Source organism: Pan troglodytes, chromosome 7, assembly GCF_028858775.2.
Source record: "Pan troglodytes isolate AG18354 chromosome 7, NHGRI_mPanTro3-v2.0_pri, whole genome shotgun sequence".
In the NCBI taxonomy this organism is placed as follows: domain Eukaryota; kingdom Metazoa; phylum Chordata; class Mammalia; order Primates; family Hominidae; genus Pan; species Pan troglodytes.
This window is the reverse complement of record NC_072405.2, coordinates 110,070,080-110,093,255: the sequence shown is the minus strand read 5'-3', so window position 1 is coordinate 110,093,255 and position 23,176 is coordinate 110,070,080. Positions and strand designations below refer to the sequence as shown.

The 23,176-nt window shown below is 39.2% G+C and overlaps 1 protein-coding gene across 18 annotated transcripts in view; it reads right to left on the bottom strand.

Annotated features, from left to right (window-relative positions):
- The window catches only part of VPS13B (vacuolar protein sorting 13 homolog B), an 861,798-nt gene that overhangs the window by 35,400 nt on the left and 803,222 nt on the right, over window positions 1-23,176 (bottom strand). For all 18 annotated transcript variants that reach the window (XM_054657406.2, XM_063816458.1, XM_024345440.3 and 15 more), the window contains 7 exons: window positions 22,693-22,863; window positions 22,153-22,354; window positions 20,796-20,984; window positions 18,301-18,447; window positions 9,630-9,913; window positions 6,957-7,084; window positions 6,543-6,742 (listed from right to left, as the gene is read on the bottom strand). In XM_054657406.2, the coding sequence (XP_054513381.1) occupies window positions 6,543-6,742; window positions 6,957-7,084; window positions 9,630-9,913; window positions 18,301-18,447; window positions 20,796-20,984; window positions 22,153-22,354; window positions 22,693-22,863 (1,321 nt within the window). The remainder of the gene's footprint in view (window positions 1-6,542; window positions 6,743-6,956; window positions 7,085-9,629; window positions 9,914-18,300; window positions 18,448-20,795; window positions 20,985-22,152; window positions 22,355-22,692; window positions 22,864-23,176) is intronic.

Here is a 23,176-nt window from a genome sequence, read left to right as displayed (position 1 = left end):
TCATCTTTTGCTGCAAGTTGATATGTCTAAACTGATCTGAAAATATGCTACTTAGGCATTTTATTTGTGCAGCTGACTTTGGGCTAAAAGTCATTTCTTACAAAAAATATCATCTCCCATTTTGGGAAGGAATAAATTTAAAATGTACTACTGATATCTCTATATATGTGGTTTGTAAAAGAGTATCTTAACTAGGAAACCATGCTATGGAAGAATTATAGACTTAGACTTTGAAAGGCGGGAAGAGGTGATTGAGCCCTGGCCTGTAGAGGGGGAACAGGAGTGAGACGGGGCCTGCTTGGTCTCAGGTGGAGGTCTGTTTTAAGCAACCTGGTGGACTGGGTTCTCTTCTCTGGGCTGGAGTCTGTGTCTTCGGAATCATTTGGGGGTTAGTTACAGAGAGAGACTTGAGGTTGGAGAGGCTGACAATGGAGAGACCTATTAAGGCGCTATTGCTAAAATCTGGGAGAGAGATGATGAACCAAAGGCCTGAAGCAGACCCCAGTCACAGAAGAAAGGGGCAGATTCCAGAGACGTTTCTGAGGTATTTCTGATAGAAGCTGGTGGCCTACTGGATGTGTGGAGGATCAGAGAGAAAGGAAGACACTGAGAAGCAGTAGGCAGAAGGTAGGCTGGGAAACCACACAGTCCCGGGTTTGAATCCCAGGACCATTTATCCTGAGCAAGTTCACCTCTCAGAGCTTTGGGTAGCATCTACTTTTAAAGGATGTGACAGGGACTAATGACTATACCTTTAGAGAGCTTGAGATAAAACAGGCATTCAATATTATCTGAATCCATTTTATTTATGGTTTTTGTACTGGGAAAACAGTGATGACATTAACTGATGCAGAGACTCTAGAAGAAGCTGGCTTGGGGTAAGAAAAATGATCATCTTGGTTTCAGATGTGTTGATTTCAGATGCTTGTAGGATTTTCAGGCTGAGATGTCTAGTGGGTAGGCAGAAACACAGATTTGTACACTGGGAGTAATATGGGGGCCGGAGATCAATTTCTGGGAGTGACTGTGTGACAGGCAGTAGCTAAAGCTATGAGGTGAATTAGATATCTAAGAGAAGAAAGGAAGATGAATTTCTAAGTTGATCAAGGTAGGAAGGATTGGACAGAGATGAAAAGAAAACAGTGGCTATTCTGGATGTAATTTTTCCTACTGTATACTTCTTGAAAAACATCTTAGGGAAATCACTACTCCTGAGTATCTTTGGAAACAGTTCTGACTCAGCCAGAACAAACTGTAAACACAGAGGAGACTCTAGACCAGGGTACCTAGCAGACATTCAGAAGTCAGTGCCAACTTGCTGGTATCTGTTCGACTGTGCCCTGGAGTACTGGGAAGGTGAGCGAAGTAAGCAAGAAGTCAAAATACCTGCATTACACATTTTATAAATCAGATATTCACCTGCACTGACTTTTTTTCTTTATAAAAATTCCTGAATTGGAGGGTAGACATAACTCTGAAAATTACTACCTGCTGCTTTAAGCTTTAGTGTTCAAGGTTACCTCTGTGTGATCTGCACCAAATGGACAGATTACACATTTGAGTCCTGGTTCATTAAGGCACTTAACAAAGTATGTTCTGATATTCTTGTAGATAATATCTTATACTGTATAGTTTAAAAGTGATTTTAGATGCATTTTCTTATTTAAGAAACATGGGCTAGATGAGAGTGGAGTCTGGCTGATTGACCCCATGCATTCGGGAAGTGTCTAATGATTCACTGCAGTATGTCAACCATGAACTTGTCCTGTTCAACATATTTATTAATGACCTGGATGAACATGTAGAATGCACGCTCACCACATCTATGGATGACATAAAGCTACCAGGGATACTTAATATGTTAGATGACAGCATCACAATTTTTTAAAAAGTGATTTCAACAAGCTGGACTAGGCCAATATCAACAATACTTAATTTATTTGGGATAAATGTAAAGTCCTGTCTTTGGGTTCAAAAAGTCAACTGTATAGCAAGTCATATGATAAAGACCTGGGGGATGTGGTTGACCACAAGTTCAATAATAACAAACAGTCTGAACTCATTAATAAAAAGCTAACTCAATCTTTTACTTTATTAATGGAAGCATAGGGAGTTAATAGCTGGTTAGACCACATTTGGAATACTGTGTGTAATTCCGGCTGCCAGATTTTTAAAAGGGAACATAACACGCTAGAGTGTTCACACAAGGGTAACTGTGGTGATGGGTATGGAAGTTGCATTTACTGAAGGAATGATTCAAGGAACCAGAAATGTTTGGCCTGGATAAGGGAACACTTAGGAAAGATGTTGGAGCTGCCTTCAAATAATTGTAGCGTTGCTGTATTTGAGGGGAAATAAGCAATCTGTGATGTCCCAGAGGGCAAAACAAAGATGAATGAATGGATGCTACAGAGTAATAGTTTTCAGATTGATACAAGAAGAAAATTTCTCATAGCCACCACTGGATAAGTAATGACTATTACACTGGGAGCCTTCTGGGGTGAGATGTCATGGAAGGGATTCTTACATTAGGTGAATGCGGAGATCAGAAAATCTCTTCTAACCTGTGCTTTGATGAACTTTCAGGCAGCTACTATTTGTAGCCAAGGCAAGACTTCAGAGGACAGACAGTGGCTTGAGCCTGGTGTAGGAAAAACAGGACTAGACCACATGGGAGCAGATTTAGGCTCCGGCTTGCTCCTGCTTAGTTGCAAGTCACCTAGCTGATTACTCTTTAAGCCTCAAATCTCTCATCAGTAAATAGACATAAAACTTATTGCCCTTAGAATTTTTGCAGTGATCAAAGGCTTTATCTTCCCTTTACTGCATTTATTGGTTATTCAAGTCTTTGAAGGCAGGAATTGTGCCTTATTTAGGGCAAAGCGTTTGGCACCTGATAGGTCCTCAGTAAAAGTTTGAACAAATGAATAAAAGAATGGAGACTGTGCCTGTGAAAACACTTGGTAAATGGCACAGAGCTGTAGAAACATGAAGGACTGTCATTCTCTCCTCCCCACAAAACAATCCATTTGCGAAGAAACAGCAGTGACACTGACCCGACTACGAATGTCTGCTAAGAGTCAAAGATCATAAGAATTTACTGGATCTTTTCAGAAGGGAATTTACCTGCAAAGGGGTCATTTTAATTCACTTTCTGAGGTTCAAACTACTCATTCTTTGCAGTTCAATGGCTCAGCAAGTACTTTTCATAAACAATGCAATGACTTCCCATGACTCTTAAGATAAAAACCAAAATCCTTGATAGGACCTACGGGGCCTTGCCAGGTTTGGTCTCTCATCGCCTCACCAGCCCTCTCTCCGACCCTCTGTCATCTGGCGCTACAGCCGCACTGGCATTTAGTTCCCTGAAAGGACCACGTGCCCTCTGAACACTGAAGCTTCAAACACATTGCTCTTTCTACCTGGAAAGATTCCCTACTCTCTTGCCTAGGGAGTGCCTGTTCACCTTGAAGGCACAGAGGCAAGGTCTCTCAGTAAGAGACACCCTCCTTGACCTCTCAAACTTGTCTGCTGTACACCCACATAGCACAACTGTACCTTTCCTGCATAGCTCTTTGTAGTGCTTATAATACAACTACCCGTGCAATTACTTGCTTATTATCTATCTCCTCCACAGGTAAACTTGAGGGCAGGGGCTGTGCTACATTTTTGTTCAGTATATTTTACATGGTGCCAGTACCAAGTTACAATGTCTGGCATACGTTAGAAACTCAGTATTTGTTGACTGAATGAATGAAGCAGGCTTCTCAATGTTGTTGGTAGTTAAGTGGTAACTACTATGTTTTCTTTGTTCCTTATTTTGACTTTTTCAAAATAATGTTGCCTAATTCTGACAAAAGTGGTTTCTGAGTATCAGAAATTAAAATCCTATACACTATGACAGGAGTCTGAACTATTTTCCTGGTAGGATCAAAATTATGACTTAAAATTATTGGTGTAAACTTACTTTTATGACTTTATTGAGCACCTAAAGACTGTTTTTGTCCTAAAGTCAGGCTACCGCCAACTATCAAATCATGGGTATGAGCACCAGGTGCCACCTTCAGGTCTCTGGTTGAATAACCATGAGATGTCTTCTGACCAGGTGTGAGCCAGGGATTCAACCACAGAAAGCCCACAGCAGCTTCACAATCGGTATTCTGCAGCCTACATGTTAGCAGGTCTTCTCAATAACTGTTGGTCCAAAGAATACTCTGTGAGAGTATACAACTCCTATGTGCATATTTCCTCATGCAATCCATTTCAAAATTCTACAACATGAGACTATCTTATTTATACAATGGAAGCAGAGGGCTTGACTGAAAAAAGTTAAAGGAGTTTTCTTCCTTGCAGCATAATGGGCATTTTATGGTGTTTTGATTTTGCTTGTTTAGGTCAGCTTTGAAATTCACAGACCAATGGCTGAGGAAGGTTCCTGGAAGACAAACTCCCTCCTCCAGAAGGACTGCTCCTTCCTTTCATCAGAGGACACAGCTCCCTTTGCTTCCCAGTGATTTATATGCCCTGGGATATTACTGAGGAGATGTCGGTGAGGGTCTGAAACAAATCTTCCTCCAGAGTAGGAAGTAAACCACGGTCTGCAGGACATATGGCACACAGCTCCTAAAAGATTAATGGGAACATGAGACTGCTGGGTCCTCAAACCACAGATGATAAGGGTGTTGGAAAGAGCACCTCCTCTTAGCTTTGAAGTATCCCTGACTACAAAGTTTTGAGGAAATTTAGAGTGAATGGGAATCCCCAAAATAAGGTTTGACAGGAAGAATGTCTATCGTAAAGAATTCCCCAGTCAAATATAAGCAAGATTTCAAAAATCTTCAAACCCATGCAGGGGAGTTCAGAGACCCTTGAGAAGCTTGCAATATTTATTTTGTAAATTAATGAGACTGGGAGCATCTCCTGAGGCTGCACAGATCCCGCGGATTTTCACTGTTCAGCCCCTGAACACAGCTGATAGAAAGCACACCCCTGAGTAGTTTGTGGCCACTACAAACGCAGGTCTCCAGGGTGAGTGTGGCCCTCCAGTGCACTCAACCATCCCTTCCCCTGTCTCCAGCCAGGCCCTTCACCAGTTTCCACAGCTACTGCTCTTCCCAGGCCCCTCCCTTTTTCCTTCTCTCCCTTAGCAGATCACTCATTCCACATTTCAACAAATACACTTCACAGGAGCTTTAATGAAATCTTGAGAGATGAGAAAAAATGCGCCAGGAGGACTGGGAAGAGGGGTTCCAAGGGGTTTCATGTAAGGAAACAGCATGCATTGTGCTCAGAGCACCGGCTTTGCAGTCTGGCAAAACTGGATAAAATTCCAGGCCTTTTGCTTCCACTACATGCAAATTAGACCAAGGTACTTCTGGAGGTCTTAGTTTCTACTTCTCCCTCCGTGGAGATGATAGTCCCTAACTTGTATGGCTGTTGTCAAGGTTAGATGAGAATGAATGTAAAGTGCTTAGCACAATGCCTCGTATGGTGTAAGTGATTATTCAATGATAACCATTATTATTACTACCGTAAATGCATTTGTAACTTTAATATGTGGTTTGTAACCATTACAGTAGCCTACCTCACAAGCTTGTCGTGAAGACCAAATGACCTAATAAATGTGGAAGAACTTTTTAAAAAAGTATGGCACAATATTATTCACTCATAAAAACAAATGAAGTTCTGATCCATGCTAAAACATGAACGAAACTTGAGAACATTATGCTACGTGAAATAAGCCAGACACAAAATGATGAATATTTTATGATTCTACTTACCTGAGATACTTAGAGCAGGCAAATTCATAGAGACAGAGACAAAGAAGAAGAGAGCTACCAGGGGATGGAGGAGGGGAGAATGGGGAATTATTGCTTAGTGGGTACAGAGTTTCTGTTTGAAATGATAAAGAAGTTTCAGAAATAGTGGTGATGGTTATACAACACTGTAAATATATTTAATGTCACTAAATTATACACTAACAAATGGTAAATTTTAAGTCCAGAAGAAAGGAAATGCTAAGTTCTTATGCCATTTTCAACAAAATTAGTATCACTAACATCCAGACGAAGACAGAAACAAATCAAGACATTTTATCTGCTCAGGTTTTTAAAACTGTACTTATATTTGTGGGGTTTTACTAATTTTAAAATTACTAATTTTAAAATACACATATTTATCCTAATAACACACAAAAGAGGATTTGTATTATGATTGTACTAAAATCTGTACAGCTGAACTATGTTCTATCTAAATAAGCCTAACAATTTGATTTCCATTTCAACCTTGGATTAGATCCAAGATGGGCCTGCTTTTACTAGTGCTCCTCTCTAGTCAACGTTTGTATAGTCTACTTTGCAGATACATACTTGAGTTTGAGAATTTATAACTTAATGAGGACGTAAAAATGGATACACATGTTCTCTCACACAGAGAAAAGACGTTCAGCATTTAGAAAATTATGTTTAAAAATAGGCAACTGACAAAACCTCAGAAAAGGGCATTTTTCTTTGGGTCTTGGCAGGAACACATGGCTCACTGACCTGTGTTCCCTGACTGTTGATGTCAATGGCATCACTCCACTCAGTTGTTACTTCATCTAGAGGTTCAACTCTCAAAAGTAGGCTCGGAAGTAAGTCTTTGGTCTTGCAGTCCGGATAACTGGAAATCTGATGATACAGCTCATGATGAATTGAGCACTCGGAGGGAATTTTTTTGCAATAAACCTCAAACTTTGGAATATCTGAAATTTTAAAAAAGGCATATGCAGAATTAGCCCTTAAAGACAGAGACTTGGGGGACAGAACATAATGTGGCAAAAGAAACTTCTCAAAAAGAGATCATTAATGCTTTTATTTAAATATTTTTTTCACAGGATCACAGGTAACTACTAAATCAAAAAATCCCAGAAAAAATACACATTTAGTATTATCTAAATTCGATAGTATAAAACATACCTTTAATGTTTTCCTTTATAAGCATTTTTACTGGACATCTATTGTGGATAATTACTCGAGGACTAGGGTCTTCTGAGAGGGTTAAATAAGTCACTCCGAGGTGTTCTTGATATGTCAGCACTATAGCCCTGGAAGAGAATCAAGTCAAATGACAGAAATGTTTAGGAAAAAAAATGAATGCTCTCTCCTCTGGAACATGTTTATTTAGATTTGCAACATTCAGAACTCGAAAATATCTGTTTTATAACTCAGGGGAGATTTCTTTTCTGATAACAGTAACATATTTATAATATTCATAAAATGTGAAAAAATATTTAAAGGCAAACAAAATAATTCTATCACCCAGAGAGAACTATAGCTAACCTTGTGCTAATATTTCCTGTTGTTCTTTTCTTCCCCCATGCATATGTGTGTTAAACTCCTTCGCCAGGCAGGGTACTTTCTTCTTCCTGAAAAGTGCTTGGTAGGCTGTGCATGGTGGCTCACGCCTATAATCCCGGCACTTTGGGAGCCAAGGCAGGAGAATTGCTTAAGCCCAGGAGTTCAAGCCCAGCCTCAGCAAAAGGGCAAAACCCCATCTCTACAGCAAAATACAAAAATTAGCCAGGTGCTGTGGTGCACACTTGTGGTCCCAGCTACTTGGAAGGCTGAGGTGGGAGGAGGATGGCTGGAGCCTGGGAGGTTGGCTTAAGCCTGGGAGGTTGAGGATGCAGTGAGCCGTGTTTGTGCCACTGCACTCGAGCCTGGGTGACAGAGCAAGACCCTGTATCAAAAAAAATAAAAAATAAAAATAAGAGCTGACCTTCTTTTAAAAGGACTACTAGAGAATTTGGGTGCTTGCTCTTTTTTTTCTAAAGGTAGGCAGGCTGATAATGTTTGCTGTCAATTTCCACAAGCCCATCACACCTTAAAAAATGTACATTTTGATTAGCAGGAGCAAAGCTGTATTATTTGGAGCTAGAAAACCAGCTGTGTGAGTAAAGGTTGCCTTCTGTGATGAAGAGAGAGAAATTTTCCTATTTAGATTACAGACTACCACAAAGAATATTTCATTGAAGCAGGAAAATGAAATTACTCTGAAGCCTAAATTACATAGAATGATTGCCAAAATTAATCAAAGAAATCAGATAATTTGCCAAATGTGGCCCTCAGCTGACTAAAAGGGGTCAATAATGCTCTAAAAAGCTTCCATTTGCCATCCATCTCATTTGCCAGTGTGAGTACTTCCCAAAGATTGTATTTGTGTGAAATGTCAAAGTGAATGGTCCATTAGCATTTGGTAAAAGCACATTAATCACACCATCTAATGTGTGCTGTTGGTTGGATTGAGGGAAGGAAATAGATGAGGAGATGGGACAGCACAAAATAAATTCATTTTAAGAGTATACTTCTTCAATAAACAGCAAAGTTCCTTTCCCAGCCTAATTTTAAAACAGCTAGGCAAGCCAAACTCAGATAACTTCTTTTTGATAGCCAAGAAGGCTAGGGCCAGGACTCAAGTATGGTACTTTCTGTCCAATATCTAGCTTAGTATTTATAGATAAGATTAAATAATACTGTAATTATCAGAATTTTAAGCTTAATTTCCAAATTGTTTTGTTTCAAATTTTGTTTTTTAAAAAATGTTTTATTTATAGACATAAGTTCATATAGCTTTCAAAAAACACCCTTAAACTCACTATGCTTAACATCTCCAACCAGAATGTAAGGATAACCACTTCTCTACAGTGTAAAAGATGACAAATGTTTGTAAAATCAAGGATTTTGTGAATACTGTGAACGAAGGAGGGATGTGTGGAGAACAGAACCTTACCATTATGAATAACTTATTTAAAATATTACTATTAAAAAAATCTCTCTTGTCTTTTAAAATATTACATCAAAAGAGTTAGCACTGCTAAATCTCAAATAAAGTCTACAAATTCATAATCATGAAAATAAGGTACTTATCATAAGGGCACAATATGTTTTCTTTTGTAGCTGTTATATATACTAAGTTATTCTTGACAGCTGCAGAAGGGACATTTTACATGCAAGACAACCACATAATAGAAGTCCAGTATGAACAAACCATTATATGTCTCTGGTTTGAGTCTGTGGTTGTTATTTGCATAACTGGTAATCGGTAATTGGAGCAACTTGCGTGCAGGAACGACCACAGAACAGAGTCTTCTGTGACTTGTGTTTATCTAAGTTATCTCTCTTAATGACTTTTTTGAGAAAAATTCCATTTTGAAGTAAAAGTAAAATATGGGAAAAGAAAAAGGTCTTCCAACTTGACTTGCTCATATTTTAACCCTTATTTCTTATAATTTTATGGAGGCTAAGAACTCATAACAGGTAATTTTTTCATTATGATATGATCTTTTCATATGATGCTATTTGTATGATGATACATATGATCTTTTCATATAATGACATTCTGTGGTACAAGTACCATCATTTCCCCCAGCGTAAGCTCCATAAGGGGAAAAATCCCTTAAGTAGTATGCTGGGACAAGCCATATGTGATTATAACACTTGACCCACTGTATACAATGTCTAGAAGTAATTAAAAATAAAGCCTAATATTACATATGGGGAGCCCTGCGACCATTCTATCTCTCTTGGCATCTAGATGAACAGCTAGACTGACAAGCAAAGAAGACAGACATTTATATAAACATAAAATACCTGGTACAGAATCCATTTTCCCGGAAATTCCCGAGGGGTACTGCCACACTCTGTCTGGGAAACTCTGGTCTAACTATAGCTGGCAGGCTCCAGCACTGTGAGCTGTCAGCACCTGGGGCAGGAGAAAAGCCCAGCATGATCTGTTTCTGAAGCAGGGATGCATCCAGTACTGACTGACTGATGTCAGGCATCAAGTCCCAGCAAGGAAGGGAGCTGGATTTCATAGCAGGCTGCTCTCCACCTGGGCAAATGCTAAAAGTAGCACTGTCTGGAACACGAAAATACTAAAAAAAAAAAAAAAAAAAAAAAAAAAAAATGCAGAGAGCACATTAGCTACAGTAATACAGCAGAATTAAACTTTTTAAAGCATATCTTCTTTTCTTTTCTTTTTTTTTTTTTGAGACAGTCTCACTCCATCACGCAGGCTGGAGTGCAGTGGCACCATCTCGGCTCACTGCAGCCTCTGCCTCCTGGGTTCAAGCAATTCTCATGCCTCAGTCTCCCAAGTAGCAGGGACTACAGGCACATGCCACCATGCCCGGCTAATTTTTGTATTTTTAGTAGAGATGGGGTTTCACTATGTTGGCCAGGCTGGTCTCAAACTCCTGACCTCAAGTGATCCGCCCACCTCGGCCTCCCAAAGTGCTGGGATTACAGGCATGAGTCACCATGCCTGGCCCCGTAAAGCACATCTTCTAAGACACCATCTATAACTATGCATTTTTAGAAAGAGGCTGGGTTGGGGACATGGGAATATTATGAATCCTGTCCCCATGAGAATGTCCTAATGAAATAATTAGAAGCAGTGAGAATACCACGGATGCTCAAGTCCCTTATACAAAAATGGCGTAGTACTTGTATATAACTGTGCCATCCTACAGTATAACTTAAATCATCTCTATATTACTTGTAATACTTGATAACATGTAAATGCTACGTAAACAATTGTTATATTGTATTTTAAAATGTGTATTTTAAAAATTGTTGTATTGTTAGTTTATTTTTTCCTGAATATTTTTGGTCTATGTTTGGTTGAATCCATAACTATGGAACCTACAGAGACAGAGGGCTGACTTTACCACAATGCATTGTAAGCTTAAAAGTATAAGACTTTTATCCTATTTGATTAATCTAACATAATTTTTAGGAGCTGAAAGCAGGAGGTAAAAGTGCAGACAAAGGTAAAGAAAGATAATACTTTCCTATAAGACAGTTTCAATAGCATACCACTTAACATTTTCTGTTTTTAAGTTCTCTTAAGACCTCTCCTTACGGCTGGGTACCAGTGGCTCATGTCTGTAATCCTAGCAATTTGGGAGGCTGAGGCAGGTAGATCACGAGGTCAGGAGTTTGAGACCAGCCTGGCCAACATGGTGAAACCCCATCTCTACTAAAAATACAAAAATTAGCTGGGTGTGGTGGTGGGCACCTGTAATCCCAGCTACTCAGAAGGCTGAGGCAGGAGAATCGCTTGAACCCAGGAGGCAGAAGTTGAAGTGAGCCAAGATCATGCCATTACACTCCACCCTGGGTGACAGGGCAAGACTCTATCTCAAAAAAAAAAAAAAAAAAAGAAAAAAGAAAAAAACACCAATTCCCCGGCAAGATGGCTGAATAGGAACAGCTCCGTTCTGCAGCTCCCAGCGAGACCAACACAGAAGGTGGATGGTTTCTGCGTTTCCAACTGAGGTAGGTGGCTCATCTCACTGGGACTGTTTAGACAGTGGGTGCAGCCCAAGGAGGGTGAGCAGAAGCAGGGTGGGGTGTCGCCTCACCCGGGAAGCGCAAGGGATCAGGGAACTCTCTCCCCTAGCCAAAGGAAGCCATGAGGGACTGTGCTGTGAGGGACGGTGCTATCTAGCCCAGATACTACGCTTTTCCCAGGGTCCTCGCAACCCACAGACCAGGAGATTCCCTCTGGTGCCTACACCACAAGAGCCCTGGGTTTCAAGCACAAAACCAGGCGGCCATTTGGGCAGATACCAAGCTAGCTGCAGGAGTTTTTTTTCACACCCCAGTGGCACCTGGAATGCCAGCGAGACAGCATCGTTCACTCCCCTGGAAAGGGGGCTTAAGCCATGGAGCCAAGTGGTCTTACTCAGTGGATCCCACCCCCAGGGAGCCCAGCAGGCTAAGATCCACTGGCTTGAAATTCTCACTGCCAGCACAGCAGTCTGAAGTTGACTTGGGATGCTCCAGCTTGGTGGGAGGAGGGGCATCCACCATTACTGAGGTTTGAGTAGGTGGTTTCCCCCTCACAGTGTAAACAAAGCCTCCAGAAAGTTCGGACTGCGAAGAGCCCACCACAGCCCCGCAAAGCCGCTGTAGCCAGAATGCCTCTCTAGATTCCTCCTCTCTGAGCAGGGCATCTCTGAAAGAAAGGCAGCAGCCCTAGTCAGGGGCTTATAGATCAAACTCCCATCTCCCTGGGACAGAGCACCTGGGGGAAGGGGCAGCTGTAGGCACAGCTTCAGCAGACTTAAACGTTCCTGACTGCCAACTCTGAAGAGAGCAGTGGATCTCCCAGCACAGTGCTGAAGCTCTGCTAAGGGACAGACTGCCTCCTCAAGTGGGTCCCTGACCCCCGAGCCTCCTGACGGGGAGAAACCTCCCAGCAGGGGTTGACAGACACCTCATACAGGAGAGCTCCAACTGGCATCTGGTGGGTGCCCCTCTGGGATAAAGCTTCCAGAGGAAGGAGCAGGCAGCAATCTTTGCTGTTCTGGAGTCTCTGCTGGTGATACCCAGGCAAACAGGGTCTGGGGTGGACCCCCAGAAAACTCTAGCAGACCTACAGAAGAGGGGCCTGATTGTTAGAAGGAAAACTAACAAACAGAAAGCAATAGCATCAACATCAACAAAAAGGACAACTACGCAAAAACTCCATCTGAAGGTCACCAGCATCAAAGACCAAAGGTAGATAAATCCATGAAGATGAGGAAAAACCAGCACAAAAAGGCTGAAAATTCCAAACACCAGAATGCCTCTTCTCCTCCAAAGGATCACAACTCCTCACCAGCATGGGAACAAAACTGGACGGAGAATGAATTTGACAAATTGACAGAAGTAGATTCAGAAGATGGGTAATAACAAAGTCCTCCGAGCTAAAGGATCATGCTCTAACCCAATGCAAGGAAGCTAAGAACCTCGATAAAAGGTTACATGAATTGCTAACTAGGATAACCAGTGTAGAGAAGAATATAAATGACCTGATGGAGCTGAAAAACACAGTACGAGAACTTTGAGAAGCATACACAAGTATCAATAGCCGAATTGATCAGGTGGAAGAAAGGATATCAGAGACCGAAGACCAACTTAATGAAATAAAGCGTGAAAAGATTAGAGAAAAAAGAATGAAAAGGAACGAACAAAGCCTCCAAGAAATATGGGACTATGTGAAAAGACCAAACCTACATTTGATTGGTGTACCTGAAAGTGACGGGGAGAATGGAACCAAGTTGGAAAACACACTTCAGGATATTATCCAGAACTTCCCCAACCCAGCAAGACAGGCTGACATTCAAATTCAGGAAATACAGAGAACACCACAAAGATACTCCTCAAGAAGAGCAACCCCAAGACACATAATCGTCAGATTCACCAAGGTTGAAATGAAGGAAAAAATGTTAAGGGCAGGCAGACAGAAAGATCCAGTTTCCCACAAGGGAAGCCCATGAGACTAACAGTGGATCTCTCGGCCAAGAGAAACTCTACAAGCCAGAAGAGAGTGGGGGCCAATATTCAACATTCTCAAAGAAAATGTTTCAATCCAGAATTTCATATCCAGCCAAACTAAGCTTTATAAGTGAAGAAGAAATAAAATCCTTTACAGACAAGCAAATGCTGAGGGATTTTGTCACCACCAGGCCTGCCTCACAAGAGCTCTTGAAAGGAAGCACTAAATATGGAAAGGAAAAACTGGTACCAGTCACTGCAAAAACAAACCAAAATGTAAAGACCATTAACACTATGAAAAAATTGCACCAACTAATGGGCAAAATAACCAACTAGCATCATAATGACAGGATCAAATTCACACATAACAATATTAACTTTAAATGTAAATGGGCTAATGCCCCAATTAAAAGGCAAAGACTGGCAAATTGGATAAGGAGTCAACACCTATCAGTGTGCTGTATTCAGGAGACCCATCTCATGTGCAAAGACACACATAGGCTTAAAATAAAGAGATGGAGGAATATTTACCAAGCACATGGAAAGCAAAAAAAAAAAAAAAAAAAAAAAAAAAAAAAAAAAAGCAGTGGTTGTAATCCTAGTCTCTGATAAAACAGACTTTAAACCAACAAAGATCAAAAAAGACAAAGAAGGGCATTACATAATGGTAAAGGGATCAATGTAAGTAGAGCTAACTATCCTAAATATATATGCACCCAATACAAGAGCACCCATATTCATAAAGCAAGTTCTTAGAGACCTACAAAGAGACCTAGACTCCCACACCATAATTGTGGGAGACTTTAACACCCACTGTCAATATTAGCTCAACAAGACAGAAAATTAACAAGGATATTCAGGACTTAAACTCAGCTCTGGACCAAGAGGACCTAATAGACATCTACAGAACTCTCCACCCCAAATCAACAGAATATACATTCTTCTCAGAACCACCTAGCACTTATTCTAAAATTCACTACATAATTGGAAGTAAAACACTCAACAAATACAAAAGAACAGAAATCATAACAAACAGTCTCTCAGACCACAGTGCAATTAGAACTCAGGATTAAGAAACTCACTAAAATCCACACAACTACATGGAAACGGAACAACCTGCTCCTGAATGACTACTGGGTAACTAATGAAATTAAGGCAGAAATAAGTCAGTTCTTTGAAACCAATGAGAAAAAAGACACAACATACCAGAATCTCTGAGACACAGCTAAAGCAGTGTTTAGAGGGATATTTATAGCACCAAATGCCCACAGGAAGAAGTGGAAAAGACCTAAAATTGACACCCTAACATCACAGTTAACAGAACTAGAGAAGCAAGAGCAAAAAAATTCAAAAGCTAGCAGAAGACAAGAAATAACTAAGATCAGAGTAGAACTGAAGGAGATAAAGGCATAAAAAACTCTTCAAAAAAAAAAATCAACGAAACCAGGAGCTGCTTTTTTTTTTTGAAAAGATCAACAAAATAGATAAGACTGCCGGCCAGACCAATAAAGAAGAAAAGAGAGAAGAATCAAACAGACACAATAAAAAATGACAAAGGGGAGCTCACCACTGATCCCACAGAAATACAAACTACCATCAGAGAATACTATAAACACCTCTATGCAAATAAACTAGAAAATCTAGAAGAAATGGATGAATGCATGGACACATACACCCTCTTAAGACTAAACCAGGAAGAAGTCAAATCCCTGAATAGATCAAAAACAAGTTCTGAAATAGAGACAGTAATTAATAGCCTACCAACCAAAAATGCGCAGGACCAGACAGATTCACAGCCAAATTCTACCAGAGGTACAAAGAGGAGGTGGTATCATTCCTTCTGAAACTATTCCAAACAATAGAAAAAGAGGGACTCCTACCTAACTCATCTCATGAGGCCACCATCATCCTGATACCAAAACCTGGCAGAGACACAACAAAAAAAGAAAATTTCAAGCCAATATCCCTGAAGAACATTGATGCGAAAATGCTCAATAAAATACTGGCAAACCGAATCCAGCAGCACATTAAAAGTCTTAACCACCAAGATCAAGTCAACTTTATCCCTGGGATGCAAGACTGGTTCAACACACACAAATCAATAAATGTAATCCATCACATGAACAGAACCAATGACCAAAACGACGTGATTATCTCAATAGATGCAAAAAAGGCCTTTGATAAAATTCAACACCCCTTCATGCTAAAAACACTCAATAAACTAGGTATTGGTGGAACATATCTCAAACTAATAAGAGCTATTCATGAGAAACCCACAGCCAATATCATACTGAATGGGCAAAAGCTGGAAGCGTTCCCTTTGAAAACCATCACAAGACAAGGATGCCCTCTCTCAGCACTCCTATTCAATATAGTATTGGAAGTTCTGGCAAGGGCAATCAGGCAAAAGAAAGAAATAAACGGTATTCAAATAGGAAGGGAGGAAGTCAAATTGTCTCTGTTTGCAGATGGCATGATTATATATTTAGAAAACCCCATCAACTCGGCCCAAATCTCCTTAAGTTGATAAGCAACTTTGGCAAAGTCTCAGGATACAAAATCAATGTGCAAAAATCACAAGAATTCCTATACACCAATAACAGACAAACAGAGAGCCAAATCATGAGTGAACTTCCATTCACAATTGCTAAAAAGAGAATAAAATACCTAGGAATCCAACTTACAAGGGATGTGAAGGACCTCTTCAAGGAGAACTATGTACCACTGCTCAAGGAAATAGGAGAGGACACATACAAATGGAAAAACATTCCATGCTCATGGACAGGAAGAATCAGTATCATGAAAATGGCCATACTGCCCAAAGTAATTTATAGATTCAATGCTATCCCCATCAAGCTACCATTGACTTTCTTCACAGAATTAGGAAAAACTACTTTAAACTTCATGTAGAACCAAAAAAGAGCATGCATAGCCAAGACAATCCTAAGCAAAAAGAACAAAGCTGGGGGCATCACGCTACCTGACTTCAAACTGTATTACAAGGCTACAGTAACCAAAACAGCATGACACTGGTACCAAAACAGATATATAGAACAATGGAACAGAACAGAGGCCTCAGAAATAACACCACACATCTACAACCATCTGATCTTTGACAAACCTGACAAAAACTAGCAATGAGGAAAGGATTCTCTATTTAATAAATGGTGTTGGGAAAACTCGCTAGCCATATGCAGAAAACTGAAACTGGATCCCTTCCTTACACCTTATACAAAAATTAACTGAAGATGGATTAAAGATTTAAACTAAGACCTAAAACCATAAAAAGCCTAGAAGAAAACCTAGGCAATACCATTCAGGACATAGGCATGGGCAAAGACTTCATGACTAAAACACCAAAAGCAATGGCAACAAAAGCCAAAACTGACAAATGGAATCTAATTAAACTAAAGAGCTTCTGCACAGCAAAAGAAACTATCATCAGAATGAACAGGCAACCTACAGAAAGAAAATTTTTGCAATCTATCCATCTGACAAAGGGCTAATATCTAGAATCTACAAGAAACTTAATCAAATTTACAAGAAAAAACCAACCAACCCCATCAGAAAGTGGGCAAAGGATATACACAGACACTTCTCAAAAGAAGACATTTACGTGGTCAAAAAACCTGAAAAAAAACTCATCATCACTGGTCATTAGAGAAATGCAAATAAAAACGACAATGAGATACCATCTCATACCAGTTAGAATGGCAATCATTAAAAAGTCAGGAAACAACAGATGCTGGAGAGGATGTGGAGAAATAGGAACACTTTTACACTGTTGGTGGGAGTGTAAATTAAACCAACCATTGGAACACAGTGTGGCAATTCCTCAAGGATCTAGAACTAGAAATACTATTTGACCCAGCAATCCCATTACTGGGTATATACCCAAAGGAATATAAATCATTCTACTATAAAGACACATGCACATGTATGTTTATTGCAGCACTATTTACAATAGCAAAGACTTGGAACCAACCCAAATGTCCATCAATGATAGACTGGATAAATAAAATGTGGCACATATACAGCATAGAACACTATGCAGACATAAAAAAGAATGAGTTCATGTCCTTTTCAGGGACATGGATGAAGCTGAAAACCATCATTCTCAGCAAACTAACACAGGAACAGAAAACCAAACACCACATGTTCTCACTCATAAGTGGGAGTTGAACAATCAGAACACATGGGCACAGGGAGGGGGGACATCACACACCAGGGCCTGTCGCAGGGGGAGGAAAGGGAAGAAAGAAATACCTAATGTAGATGACGGGTTGATGGGTGCAGCAATGGCACATGTATACCTATGTAACAAACCTGTATGTTCTACACATGTATCCCAGAACTTAAAGTATAATTAAAAAAAAAAAAGGGAAAACATCTAAGATGTAATGGAGAGAAAAAAAAATCTCTCCTCTCTTAAAATATTAACTATTCATTTTAATTGTTCAAAGAACTGAAATTCTTAGATTTATTTTCCATATATTCTGCCATCAAGATGTTAACATAAATGAGCTAGTACATTTCCACATTTTCTCCTTGTAACCACAGAGCTCACTGCTCGCAGATCCACGGCTCAGTTAGGCCCTAGCCTTTTGCCTGCATGGCTCCCCCAGGCACTGCAGCCTGTGAGACAGATGTGCTTTTCCATGTGACCCAGGAGCCAGTCCTCACGACTATGTCTCTGCTTGTAGGAGTCTAGTGAGCATGCTAGAGGACTAGGCTGGAGCCTCTGAGCAGATGGGGCACAGGCAGGACTAATCCAGCAGTGTGTCAGGGCCTCCTTCTTGGTAGGATTTCTGCTCATTAATTACCTTGGAAGCAGTGACCATGACATTCATGGTTTTAATTACAACAAAAATAAGTGAATTTCTCTTTACCTACATTCAGGGTTAGCTTTTCATTTGCTATAGGTTAAAGAGAAGTTGATCCTATTTATTGTTTCTTTATCAAAACTTAGACAAAAGAATCGTTATGATTTGCTTACCTCCTTTCCAGAATAAGGATTGCAGACAGATAGCTGTGGTTTATAAAATATTTGATATGGTGTATTATTGATTATTGTAGTCTTGTCTTCAATCTGAATAATTTGTATACCTTGCTGTACCATGGAGGAAATGCAGAACTGACATAACTACAAGATAATTGAGAAAAAATAATTTTGACAATACTGTAAGGCATATCAAAATCTCTTGAGTATTCCTAAAAGGTTATTTTATCTAATTGTCTGCCAGGACAGTACCAATTTTACCTTTGTTTTTCCCCAGAATATTTAATGGCGTTCCTTTCATTCTCAGAAATGTTCTGGCCCCTGTCAGTATTTAGCCTACAACATGGTGCTTTAGCAGCCCTGTTACTTTTGCTGCTGTTCTGTAGTGACAGATAAAAGACTTGTTTTCTGGTTATTTTACCAGTAACCTCACGAAGTGTTTATTTAGAAAGCATGTATATGTAAATAAATGCCACTCATCTTACTTGGCAGAATTCCACCCAGCCTCACTCCTCCTCCTCCTCCTCATGGTCTCCCAGCAGCTGCCTCACTAATGCCTATGATGAACCAAGGAGAGTTCTGAGAACTTCAGTAATGACGACAATGAAGACAATAAGGATTGACCTTCATATATTGCAATATTGTGTTCCACTAGTTTCAAGTGCTGTATACATATTAACTCACAAAATCCTCACAGTACCTACGTGGGGGAGTTACTATTATTAACCCCATTTTACAGAAGAGGAAAGTGAGGCACAAAGAAGTAACTTCCCCAAGGTCACAAAGATGAAGAGGGTCTAACTAGGGGGTTGGAACCCACGCAGTCTGGCTCTGTGGTGCTGCTCTTAACCACTACATGTATCATTTCATTACCTTATCATGTTATGTAAGGAACTGATGCTCAGAGAAGATGTTTCTTGCTTAAACATATCCATCTAGTTAATAGTATCAGAACACTGGTTTTCAAAGGGTGGTCTGGGGACCCACAGGGGATCTCTGGGCATGGGGTCCTACGGTCAAAACTATTTTTATAATAATAGTAAGATGCTATTAATCTTTTTCACTTGAATTCTCTCATGAATGTACAGTGGAGTTTTCCAGAGGTACATGACATGTGATGTTATTACTGTGATAGCTAATGGAATATATATTTGTATATTCTTGTGTTTTAAAAGTTTCTGTTTTAATTTCTAATCTGGTAAATACTGATATAACCCACAGAAACAAAAGGTCTTTGGGGGTTCTCAATAATTTTTAAGAGTATAAAGGGGTCCTGAGACTAAAAAGAGTATAAAGAGGTCCTGAGTCACTACCAAAGCATAATTAGACATCAATATGTGTTCCAACAGTACATTCATTGATTCACAAACATTTATTCAACACTTGCTGTGGCTACTTTGTTAGGTGCTAGAGGTATTGGGTGTTGACTGAATATTATAACATTTTTTCCAGGTTTTGATGGTAGTTCTCAACTTACAACTATTCAACTTTGGGTGATTCATGCTTACAGCTCTTTGCCATTTACACCCATGTTACAGTACTTTGGCCGTCAGAGCATAAACATGTGTTGCCCAGACAACTTTGAGGAAATGGATACCAGCCTTGAATGCTGAAGAAAGACCAATTTCTTTGTATCACGGAAATTTATTTTTTAAAAAGTCACCAAATGACCCTAACTTTTCTCAAAAGACTTTTCAAAGACACTTGTCAAAAATCTAACTTCTCCCCTGAAAAAGGTCAATCTGAATTCTACTACTCTGATGAAGTATCCCTTCTTTTTCTAATTTTGGACAGCTAAAATAATGATGATATTAGAAGTACAGCAAAAAACTTCTGCATGGTACACTATGATATTGTACTTTCATACATAATGTGATTAGTTATATTATTCAGCTAATTGTTTTCATAGACTTTAGATTTATGCTGAAAAGCACATACCATTTATATTTAAATGACTTATGTTTTTTGTATGCATCTCCAAAAACATAGACACCAGTCCACTGTTCAAGAATATAACTTCCTCATATAACAGTGGTTCTAGGAGAGAATTAGAATTGATCCACATAATTTTGCTCAGGATGTCCTTTCCAGAAATATAAACTTTGCTGCAGGAGGAGCCTTTGTCCTTTCACTCTATGCTCAGAAAGTTAGTGACTCTACTTTCTGCTCTAAAGAAGGAGGCCAAGTACAATTTGTGGATATTTTGGAGTAAGTTCATTTTCTCCCCACATACTATAAATCAAGTTACTGCTGAGTATTCTGAAATAGAACAATTATTGGATAAATTATGTGACACAGCTTTTATCACTGGTAAAGAAAAAAAAGCACTGTAAAACAGAGGTCTAAGAAGTTAAGAAATCAAATGTACTGTTATAAATTGTTTAGAAGAAGTAATATGAAAAAGGTATCAAAAAGAAAAAGGCAGATTCATTTTAGACAGGTTAAGGGGATGGCATGCTATTTCCTCCCAGCCACATAGACTTTGATCTTACCTTCTGATGTCCTGGAAAAGCACCAAGTCTTATTTCAGTATCAACAAACGCTTCTTCATCCAGTGTCACAACTTCACCATTACCTCCATCTTTCCACTTTGGAGATGTCAGGTTATGGACCAGTTTAATTGCTACTGACTTGTGCACAGTGTTTGTATTTGCCCAGTATATTCCAATTTGAAAAGCTTCCTGGAAAAATAATGCCTCAATTATAAAGTAATTTTCTTACCTTTGATATTTTTTACTTCAATCCTCAGGATTTTTTTTTAAATATTATATAATAGGCCTACTAAGGTAACCAAATATCCCTCCATGGTTTGTGTGTGTGTGTGTGTGTGTGTGTGTGTGTGTGTGTGTGTATGTGTGTGTGTGTGTGTTTTGTAATGACAACGTACATTCTATTTTGGCTCCCAATGTATTTTTTTTCTTTACTCACAATGGAATTCGTATTTATGGAAGGGAGGGGAAAACCAAACCCAAACAGTGACTACCCTGCAAATACCAAAGGCTTTAAAAACTGAAGGTTTCATCTCATTTGACAAGAGAATAATATGCAACATTAGGTCCACATAGGTCAACATTCCAATTCCATAAGGTAACATCATCTGATTATTTTACAGAAAAAAGAAAAAATGCAATTAAATAAAGATGTTTATGACCTGGAGCTCAAAAAAGGATTCTGAAATTGTTCTGTATCAGAAAGACATTTTATTTAGGAGTTACTTTTACTCTATTTTTTAAATAGACTTGTGTGTCTTCTTGAAATAGACTAGCCTTATAAAGAAGGTTTTGTGACAGAATATAAAATCTTCCTGCGATATTTTGGTTTGCAATTAGGTTTCTCTCTGTGTCAGTAATCATTCCACACTGTTATTATCAACTGGGTAGACATCCATAATTATGAACATCCAAGTCCACCTATAAAGGAAAGGGGTCCCTGACAAAAACAGTTGCTCTGAAATCCTCAATATCTTGCAGATTGCAGAGAATTTCCAGAAGAACAGCAAAGAGTACCTAGGGTATGGATAAGCACACATGATGGCTCTATTTCCTTAATATGTACTGATAGACCAGCCCAAATACTTGTCAAATATCCTATACCAATGGAAATAAGAATGTAACTAATCCAAGTTATCAAATTTAATGGTAACTCAAGCACCAATAGTGTTGATGGTTAAAAAAAAAAAGACATCAGAAAAGTCCTTGAATATCAAAGAACATTCCATACCTCTTACATATGCATCTAAGAAGAATTTTTCACAACTGATTCATTCTGTTAAGATCATAAACGCAACTTTACAATAAAATCTACTTGTTGAGAGATAAGAATTCGTATTAGTTAAAAAAGTTATAGTACCTGAAAATTAGGAGGAATAATAATTTTGCCAGCAGGAACCTGTAGAACAATTTTCTCTCCTTCAAATAGCCAGAGGTCCCATTTGGATTCATTGATAAGCAGGGCCCAGGGCAGAAGTTCTATCAACAAAGTTCTAACATATGGCTTCCAGATTGACAGCTTCACTCGCATTGGGCTATCCCACTGACTTAGCTGTTCATTCCTGTTCCAAAAACCACATCCAAGAGACTCAATGAAATATGATAACTTTAATATTTGTGAAATATGTTTAAAGATTCCAAACACACCATGCTCCTGCATGATACCTCCTCATACCAGAATCTTTCAATGCTAAATTTGCATGCAGGAGAAAGCAACTTTTCATGCAATTATGATCTAGATCATGAATAAAGAAATCTACAAAATACACCTACTAGATGATAAAAGGTAAGAATCTGACAGATACATGCACACACCACTTATGGTATTTAATATTTTTGTGAATGATCATTTGTTAATGTTGAGAAATTTTTGTAGAAAAAGATCACTGAAGAATATTACCTGTCAGAATCCTTCTTATTATAGGGCCATATGGGTTGAAGCGACTTTTCTGGCCCATAGAATTCGTCAAGGATCTGATTAACTGTGCCTCCAGGGTGTACCTTAGTGGCTATTTGCTTAATGAGGGATGTTGAGATGGGAACTGCACAATCTGAAGGATCATATTCTTCTCTAGGAAATTGAAATAAAAACCAAGAATAAACATCAGATTTCTAAAGTGGTATACAATTTATTGAAAAATATCTAACTACAAATGTATTATAGACCAACACCTTTTTGGTAGATAGAGTCCATTTATGGGACAGTGTGTGGATGATCTGGGCCCTGGCTTTTCCTCTTTCTTCCCCCACCCCTCAATTCCTGGGTGTTGATCTCTATTCACATCTTCTTTCACCACAGAAGTCATGTGTCAATGAAATCTAAATTAAATTAAAAGTTCTGATGATCCCTGCTGGTTATTTCTAAGCTTAATGAGAAAGGCTGA